General features: G+C 53.6%; 2 protein-coding genes across 5 annotated transcripts; both read left to right on the top strand.

Moving 5' to 3' along the window:
* The first annotated feature begins 1,235 nt into the window (after nucleotides 1-1,235).
* Nucleotides 1,236-6,095, top strand: USE1 (unconventional SNARE in the ER 1). Its single transcript, XM_007995684.3, has 8 exons — nucleotides 1,236-1,379; nucleotides 1,672-1,721; nucleotides 1,860-1,938; nucleotides 2,037-2,189; nucleotides 3,327-3,336; nucleotides 4,248-4,275; nucleotides 5,478-5,652; nucleotides 5,895-6,095. The coding sequence occupies exons 1-8, from the start codon at nucleotides 1,278-1,280 to the stop codon at nucleotides 6,075-6,077; spliced, it is 780 nt and encodes a 259-aa protein (XP_007993875.3). The 5' UTR covers nucleotides 1,236-1,277; the 3' UTR covers nucleotides 6,078-6,095.
* A 6,021-nt stretch (nucleotides 6,096-12,116) lies between these two features.
* OCEL1 (occludin/ELL domain containing 1) lies at nucleotides 12,117-15,543 on the top strand. 4 transcript variants are annotated; one of them, XM_007995685.3, is made up of 6 exons: nucleotides 12,117-12,227; nucleotides 12,604-12,780; nucleotides 12,905-13,110; nucleotides 13,926-14,091; nucleotides 14,340-14,393; nucleotides 15,130-15,543. In XM_007995685.3, the coding sequence occupies exons 1-6, from the start codon at nucleotides 12,159-12,161 to the stop codon at nucleotides 15,250-15,252; spliced, it is 795 nt and encodes a 264-aa protein (XP_007993876.3). In that variant the 5' UTR covers nucleotides 12,117-12,158; the 3' UTR covers nucleotides 15,253-15,543. The 4 variants fall into 4 exon arrangements, with proteins under 4 accessions (XP_007993876.3, XP_007993879.3, XP_007993878.3 ...); XM_007995688.3 differs by having other exon boundaries at nucleotides 15,029-15,543; XM_007995686.3 differs by having other exon boundaries at nucleotides 12,164-12,264.
* Nucleotides 15,544-19,150: the final 3,607 nt, after the last annotated feature.

The following is a 19,150-nucleotide window of genomic DNA, read 5'->3' as shown; positions in this document are numbered from 1 at the left end:
GTGTGACCAAGGTACAGATGATCTAAGGTATGGGAAAACATGAGGGCTGCATGCCAGGCCCTGGTCCCTGTGAAGCCCCCACCCTCATCCTCTCACTCCAGAAGAGTGGCACTGCAGGCATAGAGGTACTCAGCTTCCAGGTAATGAGGTGGGCTGGGAAGGGGTTCTCTCCACGGGGGTCTGGGCGTTAGGGGGGACCCAGCCCCACTTTGCTCACTCTGAGGCAGAGCTGCCCATATCACCCTTGAGGCAGGTACTGTCACACTGTACATTTCCGGGGGGAAGAAACGGATCAAGAAAAGTTAAACTCGCCCAGGGCCGGGGATGGAATCAGAGCTGGAGCTGTGACCTGGAAGCTCATAACCACAATACAGATAAGCCCCGCTGAGGTGGGGGAAGCCTTGGATTCCTGAATTCCAGGCCAGAGCCCCTCCTACAAGAGAAATCGGGAAGGACGCGGAGGTGAAACAGCTCCGACTGGGAAGAATCCAGGTAGTAGTGGGGTGGGGGGAGGTACTTCGAGCAAGCAAAACAGAACAAGAGGGCACACTGCAGGGGGGTCTGACACCCGAAGACCCCGGTCGTCCTACCATTCCCGAAGGGTTAACACGCTCTGGAAGAAAAGGAAGTGATTCGCCTGAGTAAGAAAGAATGGGGTGGCACCTCTCCTATTTTTTTTTTTTTTTTTTTTTTTTTTTTTTGAGACGGAGTCTTGCTCTGTCACCCGGGCTGGAGTGCAGTGGCCTGATCTCAGCTCACTGCAAGCTCCGCCTCCCGGGTTTACGCCATTCTCCTGCCTCAGCCTCCCGAGTAGCGGGGACTACAGGCGCCCGCCACCTCGCCCGGCTAGTTTTTTGTATTTTTAGTAGAGACGGGGTTTCACTGTGTTAGCCAGGATGGTCTCGATCTCCTGACCTCGTGATCCGCCCGTCTCGGCCTCCCAAAGTGCTGGGATTACAGGCTTGAGCCACCGCGCCCGGCCTCCTATTTTTTTTAAATAGAGGTAGGGTCGCGCTATATTGCCCGGGCTGGCCTCGAACTCCTGGCTTCAAGCAATCCTTTCCCAACTCCGCCTCCTAAAATGCTGGCATTACAGTCCTGAGGCAGCGCGCCCGGCCCAGTGCCCCGCCTCAAAACAAGATATTACTTCTGCTCCAAACAAAGATGGGCCAGCGAACGTGAGCAGGCGAAACATCCGCCCGGAAGGCCACTTGAAGGCACTTCCGCCCTCTCTTAACATGGCGCCGGCGGAAGGGGCGGGGTAGGGCCGGGCAATAATGGCGGCGTCGAGACTGGAGCTGAACCTGGTGCGGCTACTATCCCGCTGCGAGGCGATGGCAGCGGAGAAACGGGACCCGGACGAGTGGCGCCTGGAGAAGGTGAGGGGATCTCGCACTGCCGCGTAGAGTCCGACTCCCGGGGGGTGGTTCCTAGGGTTGGAAGCCACCTAGCCGGACTCCCCTGCCCCAGTAGCCTCTCGGGCAGCGCCCTTTCCGGTCAGCCCCGCCACGTCTACCTGTAGCTTCCGCCCCCGTCCGTGGTACTCCGCCCCTCCCCCACTGGCCCCGCCTCCTTTGCGCTTGACCCCTCCCATTTGTCGGCCCCGCCCCCCACTCCCCTGAGCAGGACGTGGGAACGACCCCTGGGTGACAATCTACTTTTCCTCCCCAGTACGTGGGAGCCCTGGAGGACATGTTGCAGGCCCTGAAGGTCCACGCGAGGTGAGTGCAGGCAGCCTCACCGCTTTCACATCAGCACGTGGCTATTCTGGGACATCCCAGTACCTCTGTCCCAGTTGGGACCCTTCCCTGAGCTGGGGACCATGGACAGGTTTTCTTTTTCTTCTTCCTACCTCCCAGCAAACCGGCCTCTGAAGTGATCAATGAATATTCCTGGAAGGTGGATTTTCTGAAGGGGATGCTGCAAGCCGAGAAGCTGGTGAGAAGGGGTGCCCCTGCCCCCTCAGCCCCCATCACCGCTCACTTTCGTCCCCAGGACCTGCCCCTCCAGTGACTTCTCTTCCCACATTTCTGTAGACCTCCTCCTCAGAGAAAGCACTGGCCAACCAGTTCCTGGCCCCTGGCCGTGTGCCAACCACAGCCAGAGAGCGAGTGCCCGCCACAAAGACGGTGCATCTGCAGTCACGAGCGCGGTACACCAGCGAGATGCGGAGTGAGCTACTAGGCACGGTAGGGCTCCTTCCCTGGTCCCCGGGAACCCCTTGGACAGGGATGGGGGTTCTATGCCTGCAGGCAGCCGGAACCACAATACTGTCAGATACAGGGGCTCTGAGGGGGTCCAGCAATCTCTTCCCTGGGTCATCACACAAGGCTGCCCAACAGAAGGGCACTGTGGCTAAGGCTTTGCTAGATGAATAGCAAATTTGGTACAAGGCAAAAATGGAACGTGTCTGGTTAAGCCCCAGAGTTGGCCCAAGAGCAGGGTTTGAGTCCTGGCTTGCAACTTACAAGACACAAAAGTTTCTTCAGCTGTAAAAGAGGATGACAAGTTCCTTTCTGAGCACTTTATGTGGATCAGCTCAATCTTTTAAAATATGAGTTGTTGTGGCGGGGTGCGGCAGCTCACGCCTGTAATCCCAGCACTTTGGAGGCCGAGGCGGGCAGATCATTTGAGGTCGCGAGTTAGAGACCAGCCTGACCAACATGGAGAAACCCCGTCTTTACTAAAAATACAAAATTAGCTGGGCATGGTGGCGCATGCCTGTAATCCCAGCTACTCAAGAGGCTGAGGCAGGAGAATCGCTTGAACCTGGGAGGCAGAGGTAGCGGTGAGCCAAGATTGAGCCATTGCACTCCAGCCTGGGCAATAAGAGCAAAACTCCATCTCAAAAAATATATATATATGAGTGGTTGTTACCAGTTTATAGTTGAAAAAACAGGCTCAGAGGTCATGGGATTTCCCCATGTCCTGACTGAAGGTGAAAAGGTTGAGATCAGAAGGGACAGGTTTGGGAACAAGACAAGGGGGGTGACTTCATGGCATTTACTTTTTTTTTTTTTTTTTTTGAGATGGAGATTCACTCTTGTTGCCGAGGCTGGAGTGCAGTGGGGCGATCTCGGCTCACTGCAACCTCCGCCTCCTGGGTTCAAGAGATTCTCCTGCCTCAGCCTCCTGAGCCACTGGGATCACAGGCACCCCCACCACACTTGGCTAATTTTTTGTATTTTTAGAAGAGATGGGGTTTCATTATGTTGGCCAGGCTGGTCTCGAACTCCTGACCTCGGGTGATCTGCCCACCTTGGCCTCCCAAAGTGCTGGGAGTGAGCCACTGCGCCCAGCCTCATGCCACTTACTTCTTTCCACAGGACTCTGCAGGTGAGTCACCATGAACACAACAGGACTTGAGGGCCAGCTGCCTAGAACAAGACATATATCCTTGCTGCCCTGGGGCCTCCATGCCCAGCCTGACTCCAACAGCAGCAACACCAAATTACACGTGGAGGAAGAGCCAGGACAGAGGAAATGGCCCCGAGAGGAAACAGAGCTAGGCACTCCTGCCAGGCACACTGGCTCACACCTGTAATCCCGGCAATTTGGGAGGCTGAGGCAGGTGGATCTCCTGAGGTCAGGAGTTTGAGACCAACCTGGCCAACATGACCAAACCTTGTCTCTACTAAAAATACAAAACTTAGCCGGATGCAGTGCCGCCTGTCTGTAGTCCCAGCTCCTCGGGAGGCTGAGGCAGGAGAATTGCTTGAACCCAGGAGGTGGAGGTTGCAATGAGCTGAGATCACACCACCGCACTCCAGCCGGGGTGACAGAGCAAGATTCCGTCTCAAAAAAAAAAAAAAAGGAAAAAAATTAGCCAGCATGGTGATGCACACCCATAGTCCCAGCTATTTGGGGGGCTGAGGTAGGAGGATTGCTTGAGGCTGGGAGGGGGAGGTTGCAGTGAGCTGAGATCGCGCCAGTGCACTCCAGCGTGGTTGACAGAGAGACTCTGTCTCAAGAATACGCAAATAGATTAATTTGTTAAAGCTAGGCACTCCCAGCCTATGGGACCAAGGCTAGGCTGGAGGGAGGGACCTGGGGTCTGAGGGAACCAAGACAGGAGTAAGGAGACTCTCCTAGAAGAGGGGGTATTCAAGCATGGTCAGAAGCCAACGGGGCAATAGACAAGATGAGGAAACAACATTCCAAACAGTAGGCCCAGCACAGGCAATGGTTAGGATGCCGGAAACAGGAAACCAACACTTGCCTTTTTGCTTGGCCTGTTTTGCTTTCAGAGCCTGAGATGGACGTAAGGAAGAGAACGTGAGTGTCTGCGGCCCTGGGGCAGTAGTGGCAATTGGGTGGTGCAGCAGGGATGGGGTGGCACTGGCCAAACCCTGGACCACTGAGGCACTACCACAAGGATCTAAACCAACCAGAAGCCACTTCTGTGGATGCTCTTCGCAGAAGTCAAAGTAGGCCGGACGCAGTGGCACACGCCCATAATCCCAACACTTTGGGAAACTGAGGCAGGCGGATCACCTGAGGCGAGGAGTTCAAGACCAGCCTGGCCAACATGGCAAAACCCTATCTCTACTAAAAATACAAAACATTAGCTGGGTATGGTGGCATGCACCTGTAGTCCCAGCAACTCAGGAGGCTGAGGCAGGGGAATCTCTTGAACCCGACAGGCGGAGGTTGCAGTGGGCCGAGATGGTGCCATTGCACTCCAGCCTGGGCAACAGAGTGAAACTCAGTCTCCAAAAAAAAAAAAAAAAAAAGAGCTGGCTGCAGTGGCTCACGCCTGTAATCCCAGCACTTTGGGAGGCCAAGGCGGGTGGATCACCTGAAGTCAGGAGTTCGAGACCAGTCTGACCAATATGGTGAAACCCCATCTCTACTAAAAACACAAAATTAGCCAGGTGTGGTGGCAGGCACCTATCATCCCAGCTACTTGGGAGGCTGAGGCAAGAGAATCACTTGAATCCAGGTGGCAGAGGTTGCAGTTAGCTGAGATGGTGCCATTGCACTCCAGCCTGGGTGACAAGGGCGAAACTCTGTCCCAGAAAAAAAAGTCAAAGCAGAGGAGGGGAAACTGAGTCCCACGCAGGGCTGTGGCTGAAGCCATGACCTTTGGCTTGCTTGAAAATGTGCTGGTCGGCCGGGCGCGGTGGCTCATGCCTGTAATCCCAGCACTTTGGGAGGCTCAGGCGAGCGGATCACGAGGTCAAGAGATTGAGACCATCCTGGCCAACATGGTGAAACCTCGTCTCTATTAAAAATATAAAAAAATTAGCTGGGCGTGGTGGTGGGCCCCTATAGTCCCAGCTACTCAGGAGGCTGAGGGAGGAGAATCGCTTGAACCCAGGAGGTGGAGGGTGCAGTGAGCCGAGATCACGCCATTGCACTCCAGCCTGGGCGAAAGAGCGAGATGCTGTCTCAAAAAAAAAACAAGAAAATGTATTGGTCTTCTCCTCTTTCCCACTCCATCTCTCATGCCCTCCTCCCACCATGTGTAAGATCAGTGGAGTGGCAGGGTCCCAGCCAGGGAGTGAGAAGCAGTCGGCAGCTGAGCTAGACCTCGTCCTGCAGCGACATCAGAATCTCCAGGAAAAGCTGGCGGAAGAGATGCTAGGACTGGCCCGGAGCCTCAAGACCAATACGCTGGCCGCCCAGAGTGTCATCAAGAAGGACAACCAGGTGTGGAGACTGGGGGAGCTCTCCAGCCTCTGCCCTGGGGCATCAGAGAAGGCTTCCCAGCACAGGAGCATGGTGGCTGGGGCTTTGTGGGATGAATAGGAGTTTTGTAGAGGGTAAAAATGGCACTCCCTGCAGAAGGCACAGCACCAGCAAGCGACAAGAGGTGCAGGCCAGCCCCAGGGAAGTAGAGAGAAGCTATTCAGGCCCCAGTCCTGTTGACACCCTTTCCACCTTCCCCACAGACCCTGTCACACTCACTGAAAATGGCAGACCAGAACCTGGAGAAGCTGAAGACGGAGTCAGAGCGGCTGGAGCAGCACACACAGAAGTCAGTCAACTGGTTCCTCTGGGCCATGCTCATTATCGTCTGCTTCATCTTCATTAGTATGATCCTCTTCATTCGAATCATGCCCAAACTCAAATAAAGACCCCCGCCCACCTTGTCTGTCTTCCTTCTGTCCCCTGTCCCCATCCAGCAATGCCTTTCAGGGTGGGCAATGAGATGGGAGGGTCTTTGGAGGTCCCTGAAGAGCCACAGAGAGTGTGTGAGCAGGGAAAGAAGAACCTCAGCGCCAGATGCGGGGGCTCACGCCTGGAATCCCAGCACTTTGGGAGGCCAAGGCAGGTGGATCACTTGAGGCCAGGAGTTCGAGACCAGCCTGGCCAACGTGGTGAAAACCCGTCTCTACCAAAAAATACAAAACTCAGGCGGGCATGGTGGCACATGCCTGTAGTCCCAGCTACTTGGGAGGCTTAGGCACGAGAATCGCTTGAACCCAGGAGGTAGAGGTTGCAGCGAGCCAAGATCACAGTACTGCACTCCAACCTGAGCAACAGAGCGAGGCTCCATTGCCAAAAAAAAAAAAAAAAAAAAAAAAACAGAAAAAGTCAGGCTTGGCGGGTGGTGACTCATCAAACTCTCCCTCCGCCCATGTTCCTCTGGAGCCTACTCCATAACCGACAAGGCCCAGCTCCAGGAGGCCCTAGGAGCCTCCGATTGGCAGACTCACAGCCAAACTCAATGCCTTCAGCAATGTGAGGCCAGAGTGAGGCCAAAGGGTAGGACAGGGGCTTGGAGGGTTGAGGAGGAGTAGGGTAATGACAGGAGCTCAGCCTGGAGGAGGGGGTCTCAACACTAGGTCTTCCCTGGAATTGAAGGCAATAGTTTGAGGACACAGCTCAGCCACACTGCAGCCCCAGCTCTTGGGACACTACAGATCCCTCATACAGTCACTCGACAAACACACATGTGTCGTGCCCAGCACTCCCTGGAGACCCTGCCCTCCCCAGGTCACAGTCTGATCATTTCAAAGGAGAACTGGGTGGGTACTAGGGTAGGGGTCCTGAAAAGGGTCTTGGAGTAGGAATTCTGGGGTCCTGAGCCCTGCTCTCACACCAGCTCCAGACAGGGCACAGCCTGTAAGGGAGCAGCTGAGGGGCTTGGTGACAAGGTCTTGGGGTGTCTGCCCCATGGCAGCATGACAGCATTGTGGAGACCCTCGGAGGTACCCAATGGACCCCATCACACAGTGAGTAAAATCATTAGGTAGGGATTTTTTTTTTTTTTTTTTTTTTTTTGAGACAGGGTCTCACTCTGTGGTCCAGGCTAGAGTGCAGTGGCGCAATCATAGCTCACTGCAGCCTCGACCTCCTAGCCTCAAGCAATCCTCCCGCCTTGGCCTCACAAAGTGCTGGGATTACAGCATAAGCCACTGTGCTCGGCCCAAGTAGAGATTTTTAAAAGCGCTACTGGCAGCTTTTAAGAAGTAGATCAAGGCCGGGCACGGTGGCTCACGCCTGTAATCCCGGCACTTTGGGAGGCCGAGACGGGCATTTCACGAGGTCAGGAGATCGAGACTATCCTGGCTAATAAGGTGAAACCCTGTCTCTACTAAAAAATACAAAAGAACTAGCCGGGCGAGGTGGCGGGCGCCTGTAGTCCCAACTGCTCGGGAGGCTGAGGCAGGAGAATGGCGTAAACCCGGGAGGCGGAGCTTGCAGTGAGCTGAGATCCGGCCACTGCACTCCAGCCTGGGCGACAGAGCGAGACTCCGTCTCAAAAAAAAAAAAAAAAAAGAAGTTTATGCCTGAGACACAGGGATGATTCCTTATTAGAAAACCACATTGGCCGGGGCACCGTGGCTCACGCCTTGTAATGCCAGCACTGTGGGAGGCCAAGGTGGGAGGATTGCTTGAGCTCAGGAGTTTGAGGCCAGTCTGGACAACATGGTAAAACCCCATCTCTACAAAAAATACTCCCAGCTACTTGGGAGGCTGAGACAGGAGAATGGCTTGAGTCCAGGAGTTCGAGGACGCAGTGAGCTGTGATCACACCACTACACTCCAGCCTGAGCGACAGAGCAAGACCCTGTCTCAAACAACAACAGCAAAAGGCAGTACATTAATGCCTCAGAAAACAAAATCACAGATGCTGAAATGACAAATTGTACTGTTTAGCCTCCATTACCCAAAGGCTCCTAATTTGAAAAGAAAGGAAATAGATGGAGATGTTCCTCACTTCACTGAACAATTTCACGCCAAAGGAAGTGTCGACTTTAATGGGCAAATACTCAAAATTTCTGCCATCAAAATGAGGAATAGGCCAGGCACAGTGGCTAATGCTACCTGTAACGCCGGCACTTTGGGAGGCCGAAAGAGGTAGATTACTTGAGGTCAGGAGTTCGACACCGGCCTGGCCAACATGGTGAAACCTTGTCTCTACCAAAAATACAAAAATTAGACAGGCATGGTGGCACGTGGCTGTAATCCCAGCTACTCAGGAGGCTGAGGCAGGAGAATCACTTGAACCTGGGAGGCAGAGGTTGCAGTGAGCCGAGATCACACCATTGCACCCCAGCCTGGGTAAAAGAGTGAGACTCCGGCTTAAAAAACAAAAACAAGGCTGGGCGCGGTGGGTCACGCCTGTAATCCCAGCACTTTGGGAGGCCGAGGCCGGCGGATCACCTCAGGTTTGGAGTTCGAGACCAGCCTGATCAACATGGAGAAACCCTGTCTCTGCTAAAAATACAAAATTAGCCGGGTGTGGTGGCGCGTGCCTGTAAATCCAGCTACTAGGGAGGCTGAGGCAGAAGAATGGCTTGAACCTGGGAGGCGGAGGTTGCAGTGAGCCAAGATCGCGCCATTGAACTCCAGCCTGGGCAACAAGAGCGAAACTCCGTCTCAAAAAAAAAAAAAAAAACCTGGGGAAATGGAACGGCGAAGGATGCTGACAGTCACCCTGCCTCCATAATTTCACATAGTCTTGAGGTGGTAGTCAGCACAACTAGAAGAAAAAAAGAAATGGGGCCAAATATGGTGGTGCACGCCTGTGGTCCCAGATACTCCAAAGGCTGAGGCAGGAGGATTGCTTGAGGCCAGAAGATAGAGACTAGCCTGGACAACATAGCAAGACCCTGTAAATAGAATAAATAAAATGCCAGGCATGGGGCTCATGTCTTTAGTCACAACTACTTGGGAGGCTGAAACAGGAGGACCGCTTGATCCTAGGAGTTTAAGACCTGACTGGACAACATAGCGAGACCCCATCTCTACCAATAAAAATTTAAAAATGTAAAAATTATCCAGATGTAGGCCACCTGGTGTGGCTCATGCCTGTCATCCCAGCACTTTGGAAGGCCAAGGCAGGTGGATTACTTGAGGTCAGGAGTTCGAGATCAGCCTGGCCAACATGGTGAAACTCCGTCTTTACTAAAAAATACAAAAATTAGCTGGGCGTGGTGGCAGGTGCCTGTAATCCCAGCTACTCAGAAGGGTGAGGCAGGAGAATTGCTTGAACCCAGGAGGCAGAGGTTGCAGTGAGCCACGATCGTTGCATTGCACTCCAGCCTGGGCAACAGAGCAAGACTCCATCTCAAAAAAATAATAATTATCAGCTGGGTGCAGTAGCTCATGGCTGTAATCCCAGCACTTTGAGATGCTAAGGCGGGTGGATCACAAGGTCAGGAGTTTGAGACCAGCTTGGCCAAGATGGTGAAACCCTATCTCTACTAAAAATACAAAAATTAGGCCAGGCGCGGTGGCTCACACCTGTAATCCCAGCACTTTGGGAGGTCGAGGTGGGCAGATTACGAGGTCAGGAGTTCAAGACCAGCCTGGCCAACATGGTGAAAACCCGTCTCTACTGAAAATACAAAAATTAGCCAGGTGTGGTGGTGTACACCTGTAGTCCCAGCCACTCGGGAGGCTGAGGTAGGAGAATCGCTTAAAACCGAGAGGTGGAGGCTGCAGTGAGCCAAGATCACCCCACTGCACACCAGCCCGGGTGACAATGTGAGACTTCCTCTCAAAAAAAAAAAAACAAAAAACAAAAAACAAAAATTAGCCAGACGTGGTGGCGAGCACCTGTAATCCCAGCTACTCAAGATGCTGAGGCAGGAGAATTGCTTGACCCAAGAGGCGCAGGTAGCAGTGAGCCAAGATCACACCACTGCACTCCAGCCTGGGAGACAGAACAAGACTCCATCTTAAAAAAAAAAAAAAAAATTATCCAGGTGTGGTGGTACGCGCCTATAGTTCCAATTATTCAGGAGGCTGGGGCAAATGATCACTTGAGCCCAGGAGTTCGAGGCTGCAGTGAGCTATGTTGGCACCACTGCACTCCAGCCTGTGCGGCAGAGTGAGACCCTGTCTCTCAAACAAGAAGAAAGAAATGAGATTGAAAAAGAAGAAGAAAAAGAAGAAAAATAAGAAATGAGAAGGCAAAATTATTTGCAGGTGACTGTATATATGATAGGCTCAAGCAATGTGACTAAAGATATTTCAATAAAAGAATTCCATAAGCTAGCAAGAGACTTAGGGATATTTAAAAATTCATTTCTTGTATACTATATATGTATATAGCTTTAAAATGTATTAAAGCATCCCATTTATAGCAGCAATAAAAAAAGATACACTGCCTGGTTACATGAATTTTCTTGACATTTGAAGAACTTTTTTTGGAGTCTCACTCTGTCGCCCAGGCTGGAGTGGTACAGTGGCACAATCATGGCTCACTGCAACCTCCACCTCCCAGTTTCAAGTGATTCTCCTGCCTCAGCCTCCTGAGTAGCTGGGATTACAGGTGCATGCTACCATGACTGGCTAATTTTTGTATTTTTAGTAGAGACGGGGTTTCACCATGTTGGCCAGGCTGGTCTCGAACTCCTGACCACAAGTGATCCACTCACCTTGGCCTCCCAAACTGCTGGGATTACAGGCATAAGCCACCTTGTCCAGCTGACATTTGAAGAACTTCTAAAGATCAACAAGCAAAAACATTTGCAGGATATAACAGGAAAAGACTTATGAAATAGTTTCTAAATTTTTTCACTCATGCAATAGGCAATACTTCCTGTTTGTTTTTTTGTTTGTTTTGAGACATAGTTTCGCTCTTGTTGCCCAGGCTGGAGTGCAATGGAGCGATCACAGCTCACCGCAACCTCCACCTCCCGGGTTCAAGCAATTCTCCTGCCTTGGCCTCCCAAGTAGCTGGGATTACAGGCATGCGCCACCACCCCGGCTAATTTTGTATTTTTAGTAGAGACGGGGTTTCTCCATGTTGGTCAGGCTGGTCTTGAACTCCCGACCTCAGGTGATCCTTCTGCCTCGGCCTCGCAAAGTGCTGGGATTACAGGCATGAGCCACCGCGCCCGGCCTTTTTTTGTTTTTGTTTTTTTGTTTTTGAGACAAAGTCTCTCAACTGTCGCCCAGGTGGAGTGCACTGGCGCAATCTTGGCTCACTGCAACCTCTGCCTCCCGGGTTCAAGCAGTTCTCCTGCCTCAGCCTCCCAAGTAGCTGGGATTACAGACACCTGCCACCACACCTGGCTAATTTTTTGTAGTAGAGACGGGCTTTCATTATGTTGGCCAGGCTGGTCTCGAACTCCTGACCTCGTGATCTGCCCACCTCGGCCTCCCAAAATGCTGGGATTACAAGCGTGAGCCACCGCGCCTGGCCTGAGTAGTCAGTATTTTCAACTTTGAAAGTACACGTAAGAGGCCGGACGCGGTGGCTCAGGCCTGTAATCCCAGCACTTTGGGAGGCCGAGGTGGGCGGATCACGAGGTCAGGAGATCGAGACCATCCTGGCTAACACGGTGAAACCCCGTCTCTATTAAAAAATAGAAAAAATTAGCCGAGTGTGTTGGCGGGCGCCTGTAGTCCCAGCTACTCGGGGGGCCGAGGCAGGAGAACCCTTGAACCCGGGAGGCGGAGGCTGCAGTGGGCCGAGATCACGCCACTGCATTCCAGCCTGGGCAAGCGAGGCTCTTGTTAATTTTTTTTTCATATAATTGCTGAAAAAATAAATAAGTTTAAATTTGCAAAACCATCCCGTTTTATCAGACAAACTTGAGAGTCGAGGTCGGAGTCGACCACGTTTCGAAGGTGTGTGGCCACGCCCACCAGGTCAGCCCCGCCCCCAGGCCGTCAGGCCCAGCCCCCTCCCGTCAGACCCCGCCCCACTGCCCTGCCGAGCTACCCTGCCGGTCGGGTCCATCCTGCAGTAAATGCACAACCGGGACGGAAGTGCCTCTCTGACAGCGGACTCAGGCTCGGAGCTCCAGACGCTGGGACAGGTGACCCGGGGCGGTAGTCAGCCGGATGGCCTTGCAGGTGGGGCGGAGGTCCCGGGGAGCTCCTCGGGCGCGGTTGTCCGTGGGCTCCGCGTGCCCCAGAGGGCGAGGCTCCGGCAGCACGGGGGTTAACTAGAGCAGGTCCCAGGCTGCGCGGCGACGTCAGAGCTCGTTTACATAGCGCTCTTTTGGGTTACGCAATCGTGGGCGGGGTCTGGAGGTCGCTGTGGACCAATCGCGTGCGTCTATGCAAATAGAGGCCGCGCTGGGGAACTCTGCTCCAGCTGGTTGAGAGTTGGCTGCTTTCGGGCCGTGCTGCCCGCGCGTCCTTTCTCCGTGCGCGTCGCCAGGCGTGTCCTCTCCGCGTGTCCACCCACAGGCCGCCCGCAGACCACCCCCGCCGCGCGCGGGACACGACGCCCCCCGCAGGACCCGCCCATCAGCCCGGAAACCTGCGAGCTGCTTCTCCCGGAGGCCGATGCCCACCTGGGAGCCCCCAAAGACTCGCGGCTCCCGGGGGCACCTGCAGACTCACCCGCCTGGGCCTGGGCCCCCGGTGAGCCTGACCGGGAGGGGGTCCCCAGGCCGGGCCTCTAGACAAAAGATTTAGTCCCCCCAGTTTGAGGGACTCCGGTTTCCCGACACCCCGATTTAACTCCAAACCACGATTCCTGTGGCAGCTGCAAGGACTGGCGCCTGGAGGCCTCAAAACCAGCGCCTCCCGCCCTCCGTGCCAGCCCCAGCCGGGACCCCACAAGGCAAAGCCCAGGAAGATTGTGTTTGAGGATGAGCTGCTTTCCCAGGCCCTCCTGGGTGCCAAGAAGCCTATTGGAGCTATCCCTAAGGGGCATAAGCCTAGGCCCCACCCAGTGCCCGACTATGAGCTGTGAGTGTCCCCCATGTGATTCTTCATGCTTGAGATCAGAGAGGGGCACTGAGGCTGGGGCTTTGACAGGTGAATAAGAGTTTACCAAAGAGTAAAAAGAAAAGGATCCCTTGTGGGGTGAGCTGATCACTTGTGGTCACGAGTTCGAGACCAGCCTGGCCAACATGGTGAAACCCCGTCTCTACTAAAAATACAAAAATTAGCTGGATATGGTGGCGCATGCCTGTAATCCCAGCTACTGAAGAGGCTGAGGTGGGAGAACTGCTTGAACCTGGGAGGTGGAGGTTGCAGTGAGCTGAGATCGCTCCACTGCACTCCAGCCTGGGCAACACAGCAAGACTCTATCTCAAAAAATAATAATAAAGGCGGGGCGCGGTGGCGCACGCCTGTAATCCCAGCACTTTGGGAGGCCGAGACGGGCAGATCATGAGGTCAGGAGATCGAGACCATCCTGGCTAACACGGTGAAACCCCGTCTCTACTAAAAAATACAAAAAAACTAGCCGGGCGAGGTGGCAGGCACCTGTAGTCCCAGTGACTCGGGAGGCTGAGGCAGGAGAATGGCGTAAACCCAGGAGGCGGAGCTCGCAGTGAGCTGAGATCCGGCCACTGCACTCCAGCCTGGGCAACAGAGCGAGACTCCATCTCAAAATAAATAAATAATATTATTATTATTAATAAAAATAATAAAAAGACGGGGAGTAAAGGAACATTTTTAGTAGGGGGCCCAGCATGGACAAAGAAAAGCAAATTACACTGACTGGGGGAAAGGGTGGGGTTCTTTACGCTTACACTCTGACCCCTTCAACCTGGTAGTAAGTATCCACCGGTGAGCAGTGAGAGGGAGCGGAGCCGCTACGCCGCAGTGTTCCAGGACCAGTATGGAGAGTTCTTGGAGCTCCAGCGGGAGGTGGGGTGTGCACAGGCAAAGCTCAGGCAGCTGGAGGCCCTGCTGAGCTCCCTGCCCCCACCCCAAAGCCAGGTCAGCACTGGGAGAAAGCCCTGCCCCGCAGCCCTTCGGAGTGGCCCAACACAAGCCTGTGGGACACCCACTGGATCCAGATTTCTGGGACTCTTTCTACTCTAGGTTGGCTGGGCGCCACACACATGGCTTAGGTCAGCCCTTGAAGTCCCCACTAGATGGGCATTTAGTGTGTCTGAGCTTCAGCTTCCCCATCCCTCCTTGAGTTCAACTCTCCCTAAACCCCCTTTCTACTCCTCCCCTTACAGAAGGAGGCCCAAGTTGCAGCCCGGGTTTGGAGGGAGTTTGAGAAGAAGCGAACGGTGAGTTTTACATCCCACAGCTTGGTCTTGCACCCCTGAGACTTCTGTGAGGCTGGGGTGCCTGTACCGGGTTTTTTTGTTTTTTTTTTTTGAGACAAAATCTCGCTCTGTCGCCCAGGCTGGAATGCAATGGTAAGATCTCAGCTCACTGCAACCTCAGCCGGCTGGGTTCAGGCTGTTCTCCTGCCTCAGCTGGGATCACAGGCGCTCACCACCACGTCTGGCAAATTTTTGTATTTTTAGTAGAGACAGGGTTTCACCATGTTGGCCAGGCTGGTCTAGAACTCCTGACCTCGGAGATCGAGACCATCCTGGCTAACCCGGTGAAACCCCGTCTCTACTAAAAAATACAAAAAACTAGCCAGGCGAGGTGGTGGGCCCAGTAGTCCCAGCTACTCGGGAGGCTGAGGCAGGAGAATGGCCTGAACCCGGGAGGCGGAGCTTGCAGTGAGCTGAGATCCGGCCACTGCACTCCAGCCTGGGCGACAGAGCGAGACTTCCTCTCAAAAAAAAAAAAAAAAAAAAAAGAACTCCTGACCTCAAGTGTTCCGCCCACCTCGGCCTCCCAGACTGCTGGGATTACAGGCATGAGCCACCTCACCCAGCTCACCCAGTTGCCTGTGCCCCGTTTCAAGGAGAGAAAATTAAGGCTCGGAGAATGAAAGGCAGAGGGTTGAGCAGCTTGAGGGCCACAGGGCAGACTGCTGCAAGGACTTCCGGGTCTCGCCCTGCCTAGGATCCTGGCTTCCTGGACAAGCAGGCTCGCTGCCACTACCTGAAGGGTAAACTGAGGCATCTCAAGACTCAGATCCAGAAATTCAATGACCGAGGAGACAGCGAGGGCTCTGTGTACTTCTGAGTGCCCCTGCAGATGGGCAGAGGGATGGATGGGGATGCAGGCCCCTTGCTTTTCTTGGTATCTCCTCAGCCTTTCCTCTTGCAGCTCCCCCTACCAGGGGTAGCTTTCTCCAGGATTGCAAATGCCTCTTCATTTTGGACTCGGCGCTGACAGCTCCTCCTCCAGGAAGGCCTTCCAGGTCTTCCTCCTCTGGGCCCTCTAGCTCTGACCCTATAGGGACTCCAGATCTCAACCTGTTCCCTGGAAGTAGGGCCTGCTCTCCATCCCAGTGAAATAAACATGTATTAGACACCTACTGAGTATAATTACTTAACACTTCTGATTTCACTCAGTTGTTATGCACACAAAAAGTTTTTTGTTTTTTTGTTTTGAGACGGAGTCTGGCTCTGTCGCCCAGGCTGGAGTGCAGTGGCCGGATCTCAGCTCACTGCAAGCTCCGCCTCCCGGGTTCACGCCACTCTCCTGCCTCAGCCTCCCGAGTAGCTGGGACTACAGGCGCCCGCCACCTCGCCCAGCTAGTTTTTTGTATTTTTTAGTAGAGACAGGGTTTCACCGTGTTAGCCAGGATGGTCTCGATCTCCTGACCTCGTGATCCGCCCGTCTCGGCCTCCCAAAGTGCTGGGATTACAGGCTTGAGCCACCGCGCCCGGCCAGTTTTTTGTTTTTGTTTTTGTTTTTGACTGTGTCTCACTCTGTCGCCCAAGCTGGAGTGCAGTGGCGTGATCATGGCTCACTGCAGCCTCAACCTCTCAGGCTCAAGCAATCCTCCCACTTCACCCGCCTGAGTAGCTGGGACCACAGCCATGTACCATGACACCCTGGTTAATTTTATATTTGTAGAGATGGGGTCTCTCTATGTTGCCTAGGCTGGACTCAAACTCGTGGGCTCAAGCAATCCTCCTGCCTCGGCCTCCCAAAGTACTGGGATCAAAGGCATGAGTCACCGTACCTAGCCATCACTACAAAATTGTTCCTTCATTTCCAGAGGAGAAAAAATATGAGGTTCTTGCTGGGCACCGTAGCTCACTCCTGTAATCCCAGCACTTTGGGAAGCCGAGGCTGGCAAATCACCTGAAGTCAGGAGTTCGAGACCAGCCTGGCTAACATGGTAAAACCCCGTTTCTACTTAAAAAAAAAAAAAAAAAAAATTAGCTGGGTGTGGTGGTGCGTGCCTGTAATCCTAGCTACTATGGTGGCTGAGGCAGGAAAATCACTTGAAGCCTGGAGGCAGACGTTGCGGTGAGCCAAGATCTTGCCATTGCATTCCAGCCTGGGCAACAAGAGTGAAACTCTGTCTCAAAAAAAAAAAAAAAAAAAAAAGGTTCCACAAAAGGGATTTGTCTAGGATCTCTGGGTAGGGTTTGAACCCTTAATGGGGGTTCTCTCTCCCCCAAGAGCCTCAAGTCGCCTTCCAGTTAGACGCCAACATCCAGCGTCACGTCCTCGGCCAGGCTTGCCGGGGAACACCAGGGACCAAAAGTTTTTTTTGTTTTGTTTTTTGTTTTTTTTTCTGAGACAGAGTCTCGCTCTTGCCCAGGCTGGAGCGCAGTAGCATGATCTCGGCTCACTGCAACCTCCGCCTCCCTGGTTCAAGTGATTCTCCTGCCTTAGCCTTCCGAGTAGCTGGGATTACAGACACCTGCCACCACACCCAACTAATTTTCGTATTTTTAGTAGAGACGGGGTTTCACCATGTTGGTCAGGCTGGTCTGGAACTCTTGACCTCCCATGATCCGCCCACCTCAGCCTCCAAAAGTGCTGGGATTACAGGTGTGAGCCACCCTGCCTGGCTGAGACCAAGAGTTTCTGTGGGTCTAATAATGGAGACAAGATCGCTAGAGGACGCCAGTCTTGGTAGGACGGCCTTCTGGAAGATCCAAGGGATGCCATGCTGGGGTCCACCTAAAGGGAGTGGGCTCAGCCTGGAAGCCCTGTAGGACGCCATGAACGCACCCCAGACAAATGGATTCCTCCATTCATTTTTTTTTTTTTTTTTTTTTTGAGTCGGAGTCTTATTCTATCGCCCTGGCTGGAGTGCAGTGGTACCGTCTCGGGTACCATCTCGGCTCACAGCAACCTCTGCCTCCCAGGTTCAAGTGATTCTGCTGCTTCAGCCTCCTGAGTAGCTGAGATTACAGGCACCTGCCACTGCGCCCAGCTAATTTTTGTATTTTTAGTAGAGACAGGGTTTCCCCATGTTGGCCAGGCTGGTGTCGAACTCCTGACCTTAAGTGATCTGCCCACCACCTCCTCCTCCCAAAGTGCCGGGGTTATAGGCATGAGCCACCACACCCAGCTGGATTCCTCCATTCTGTGTCTCCCTGGGCACTTCAGGACAGCAGCTGACCCCAAGCACTATGTGGGCACATCCATAAGCATGGCCTAGGGGGAGGGCCTTCCAGTGTCCGACCCATCCCAGGCCCTGGCTGTGACAGGTGGGGCACAGGTGGAGCCAGTCTCCCCATGGGGGCCATGTAACAGCAGACCAGAAGCTGTCCTCTGAGTGTTAGTCTCCCAAGGGAGTCACAGGGGACAGAAGCAACCAGGAAGACCAATTACATGCAGGGGAGACAGTGTCAACCACTGAGCCACCACGATTGTCCTCAAGAAGGCCCTAGTCTGGGGAAGATAGCCCTGAGTCCAGTAACAGAAGGCTGCACAGCACAGTCTTAATAGCCAGGGAGGCTCCAGATCTCTTCTTGCAGGAAGGGCCATGTGGGTAGGGTTTTGTAGGAAAAGTAGGAGTTCGGCAGTCAGGTCTTAGACAGACATCCAGATCTCTGGCCTGGGGCCAAACAGCAGGACACCATGGTCTCACTCAACCCTCAGATGTCCCATGCATTAGCTAAATGGGACCTTGCTATCCAGTTTGATTGTAGACATGGACCCACTCACTCACGGGACACTGTGGGAAACCCTGGCCTAATGCAGAACCCAGTGCAGCCTTCAAAGGGAACCTGGTGTCCTCTCCATCCCGCCCCTGCCTCAGTTCCCTTCTCCGAACACGCCTGCAAGAGACCCTCACCACAGGAGGGGCCTAATCTCTCATCTTCCAAGGCTGTCTTCAAGATGGACATGGGGAGACTGGGGACCACTTTGGCAAACTGGGGCTGCATAAGGGCTGAGCACTGGCCCGGCAAGCAGCGTGACAGATGTGACTTCTTCCCTTGCTGTTTTCAGAAGGCCATCTTTTTTTTTTTTTTTTTGAGACAGAGTCTCCCTCTGTCGCCCAGACTGGAGTGTAGTGGTGCAACCTCAGCTGACTGCAACCTCCGCCTTCCAGGTTCCAGTGACTCTCGTGCCTCAGCCTCCCAAGTAGCTGGGATTACAGGCTCCTGCCACCACGCCTGGCTACAGAAGGGCATCTCTGATGGAGGACTTGCCTCTTCTTGGCAGGACATCAGTGAGAGGTGCCACCCCCACCACCATTCGGGCCCTTTCTCTCTGCCCCCCTACAGCTCTGGTGCCCAATTCCACAGGTGCCTTTCCCACCACAGAGCGGTGCCACAGACTCCCGAGGCTGGCATGGGAGAGTCCCTGGTACCCCACATGATTCCGTATCACCCAGTGAAGCCCACATTTCAAAGTCTTGGCCTTCTAGGTCCCTGCCTCCCAAACGTCAATCTCTGAAACAGATTTTTAGTTCCATGTGAGGAAAAAAAAATTGAAGTCAGATTGACTCAGGCACAAAAGGGGGATGACTGAGTTCATAGAACTTAAAACACCTAAGGGTTTCAGGTATGGCTTGATCCAGGGGCTCCAAAGGCATCTTGGGAAATTGATCTTCCATCCTTGGCTCTGCTTTAATTAGATTCTCCCAGTTCCAAATCCCGCTGTGGAATCTCACTGGCTAGTTTGGAATCTCAGACCCTCCATAAACCAGTTGCCGTGACCCACA

This window comes from Chlorocebus sabaeus, chromosome 6 (genome assembly GCF_047675955.1).
Source record: "Chlorocebus sabaeus isolate Y175 chromosome 6, mChlSab1.0.hap1, whole genome shotgun sequence".
Taxonomy (NCBI): Eukaryota; Metazoa; Chordata; class Mammalia; order Primates; family Cercopithecidae; genus Chlorocebus; species Chlorocebus sabaeus.
The sequence above is the reverse complement of the archived record's forward strand: the minus strand, read 5'-3'. Positions and strand labels throughout refer to the sequence as shown.

What these genes read in the sequence shown, in the direction of transcription:
- USE1 (XM_007995684.3), top strand. Translation starts at nt 1,278, where the DNA reads ATGGCGGCGTCGAGACTGGAGCTGAACCTGGTGCGGCTACTATCCCGC. An exon ending in ACGAGTGGCGCCTGGAGAAG is followed by an intron (nt 1,380 to 1,671) that starts GTGAGGGGATCT and finishes TTTCCTCCCCAG; the next exon opens with TACGTGGGAGCCCTGGAGGA. An exon ending in GCCCTGAAGGTCCACGCGAG is followed by an intron (nt 1,722 to 1,859) that starts GTGAGTGCAGGC and finishes CCTACCTCCCAG; the next exon opens with CAAACCGGCCTCTGAAGTGA.
- OCEL1 (XM_007995685.3), top strand. Translation starts at nt 12,159, where the DNA reads ATGCACAACCGGGACGGAAGTGCCTCTCTGACAGCGGACTCAGGCTCG. An exon ending in CGCCTGGGCCTGGGCCCCCG is followed by an intron (nt 12,781 to 12,904) that starts GTGAGCCTGACC and finishes TTCCTGTGGCAG; the next exon opens with CTGCAAGGACTGGCGCCTGG. An exon ending in CCAGTGCCCGACTATGAGCT is followed by an intron (nt 13,111 to 13,925) that starts GTGAGTGTCCCC and finishes TCAACCTGGTAG; the next exon opens with TAAGTATCCACCGGTGAGCA.